Source organism: Octopus bimaculoides, chromosome 19 (genome assembly GCF_001194135.2).
Source record: "Octopus bimaculoides isolate UCB-OBI-ISO-001 chromosome 19, ASM119413v2, whole genome shotgun sequence".
Taxonomy (NCBI): domain Eukaryota; kingdom Metazoa; phylum Mollusca; class Cephalopoda; order Octopoda; family Octopodidae; genus Octopus; species Octopus bimaculoides.
In genome coordinates, this window is record NC_068999.1 from 12102109 (window position 1) to 12104627 (window position 2519).

Consider the following 2519-nt stretch of genomic DNA (forward strand, 5'->3'; position numbering starts at 1 on the left):
ATATATATATATATATACACACACACACACACACACATATGCATATGTGTATTTGGGGTCCCCACCACCACCACCACCACCACCACCACCACTACTTGAAGCTTGACAACAAATGTTGGTTTGTTCCTGTCTTCTTAACTTACCAGTTTGGCCAGAAATGACCAATGGAAAAAATACCAGAGGATCAAATAAGTACTATGATCCAACTGATTGATCTAACCCTTCAAGGCAGGGCCCCAGGGTGGCTGCAAACCAATAACTGAATCAAATACATGAAGAAAAGAATACAGACTCCACCATATACACATAGATACATACATGCACGCACAGACATGCTCACACACACACACACACACACATATACACGTCATGTATTGTATAATACAGGAATCTCCACTGGTTTCTACATTGTGTAATACAATTTATTTGTTTGAGAGTGAACTAGCAGCTCATTAAATTAGCATTTAAGAAACATCAATGTCATTTTAATGACCATGTACCATGCTGGCATGGATTGGATGACCTGAAAAGATGCAGGTGGTGCAACAATTACATTGTCCTGCAGTGTCTACTCTGGTATGATTTCTGCAGCTGGATGCATTTCCTAAAGGGACAACTAACTGCTTTACAGTGGGTACTGGGTGCGATTTTCATGGTACCAGCATTAGTAGGGTTGCTATGCTGCTTAACAAACTACAATCCATGGAGGGGATAGTTATAGACTAGATGCAGAGTAAAAGCACGTGAGAAAGGGCCAGAGAAGAATAGGTCCCTTGATGCAGAAAAGCTATATGACATCTCATATTTCAGAAGAGAAGGGGTGGGGGTGATTGGGTGGAGCTAGAAGGTGACAAAAATAGTGGTGATAAGGTGTGAGGATGGATTCTCAATATATGAGGTGAGTAGAAATATAAGGGACAGAGGAACCAAAAGTATGGGTCAAGATGAGGTTGCAAGAGAGGATGGCAGATGAGCAGGGCCGGCTCAAGGTACCAGCAACTTGGGTAGTCATCCAGGGTGCCATGTGTTAGGGCGTGACAAAGACAAGGAAAATTCCACAACTGTCAGCTTGTACACACCGAAGTTCAGCTTGTCTGGGATGCGAGCAACCCTAGGGTCGGCCCTGCAGATGAGTGAGGAGAAGGTATCTTTAATGTAATTCGAAGGTGGGATCAGTGTGACTGGTCACATCATTTCTGTTGGTTCAGTTTCACCTGGAAGGCTTGATTCCACTCAAAGCAATGGCAAATAACACCAGCCCAAGGATGTCTCTCAACAGAATTGAACCCGAGATCTCATCATTGTTAAGTGAACGTCTTATCCATTCGTCCACATAAGCCCACACCCACATCCAAATCCATATATGAATTACACACACATACATGCACACACACACAGGCACACACGCACACACACACACACACACACACACAATCACGTGTATGTTATGCTTACCTTGCTGAATATGATGACAGGAATAATAGACGTTTGCAAGAATTTCAGCAATGCAAATGGCACCATTGACGAGAGCAAAATACTCATTGTAGTGCAGTACGTCCCTAGGTATAGCAACATGTGTAAGCTCTTCTGCTGGTAGTGCAACACCAGCATTCCAATAACAACCGTCTGCACTGCCAAGAAGATTGCTTCTCCATAAGAACTGCAAAGACAGAAAATATAACAACAGATATAAGAAAAAAAACCCAAAGAAAAACGATTATTATTATTTTATCTTTATGACAGGTTTTGTTGGAGCTCTTGGAGTCTTGCATGCATAGTGGGATTATTACCTACAACCTACAGTACCACGCTATTCGTTCTTTTCAGCTATCTAATATTTTCCTGATGATTCTGGCCGTGCCAAGGAGGCAAACCTTTTGTTACAGTTCTACTGGTCACTCTATTCCAATTTCCTTTATATTCCTCTTGATGCCTTCTGATACTGTCCCCAAGGACCCAACAATAATTGGCACTATCTTCACCCTCTTCATTTTCCATAACCGTGCTATTTCGTACTTAAGAGGGTTGTATTTCTCATTTCCCCAGCGTTAAACTAATACATCTGTTTGTTGTTCACACACCTGTCTTCGTCTTTTGTTTTTTTGTAAATTTTCACTATACATATATATGTATGTACGTGTGTGTATCCGTTGTGTTTGTTCCCCTATCACCACTCGACATCCGGAATTGGTGTGTTTACATCCCTCTAGCCTACCAGTTCAGCAAAAGCGAAAGACAGAATAAATACTAGGTTTACAAAGAATAAATCCTGGGGTCGATTTCTTCGACTAAAACCCTTTAAGGCGCCGCTCCAGCATGGCCACAGGTAAACGACTGAAACAAGTAACAGAATAAAAGAATATATACACATCCATATTCTGGTATTACTAATACATACACTCACATTGTAACCACTTTGACTCTTCCATGCCTATATTTTTAATCAAGGAGTAATAAACCGCCTTTTTTTTCCAAAATAATTCAAAAATAATCAGAAATTTGGGAAAAGTTTAGTAAAG

The 2519-nt window shown here is 41.0% G+C and overlaps 1 protein-coding gene across 1 annotated transcript in view; it reads right to left on the reverse strand.

The window, feature by feature from the left end:
• LOC106884101 (mannose-P-dolichol utilization defect 1 protein) overlaps positions 1-2519 on the reverse strand; it is a 46218-nt gene that overhangs the window by 12911 nt on the left and 30788 nt on the right. Inside the window, exon 4 of the mRNA XM_014935322.2 lies at positions 1456-1660. Coding sequence (XP_014790808.1) covers positions 1456-1660 — 205 coding nt within the window. The remainder of the gene's footprint in view (positions 1-1455; positions 1661-2519) is intronic.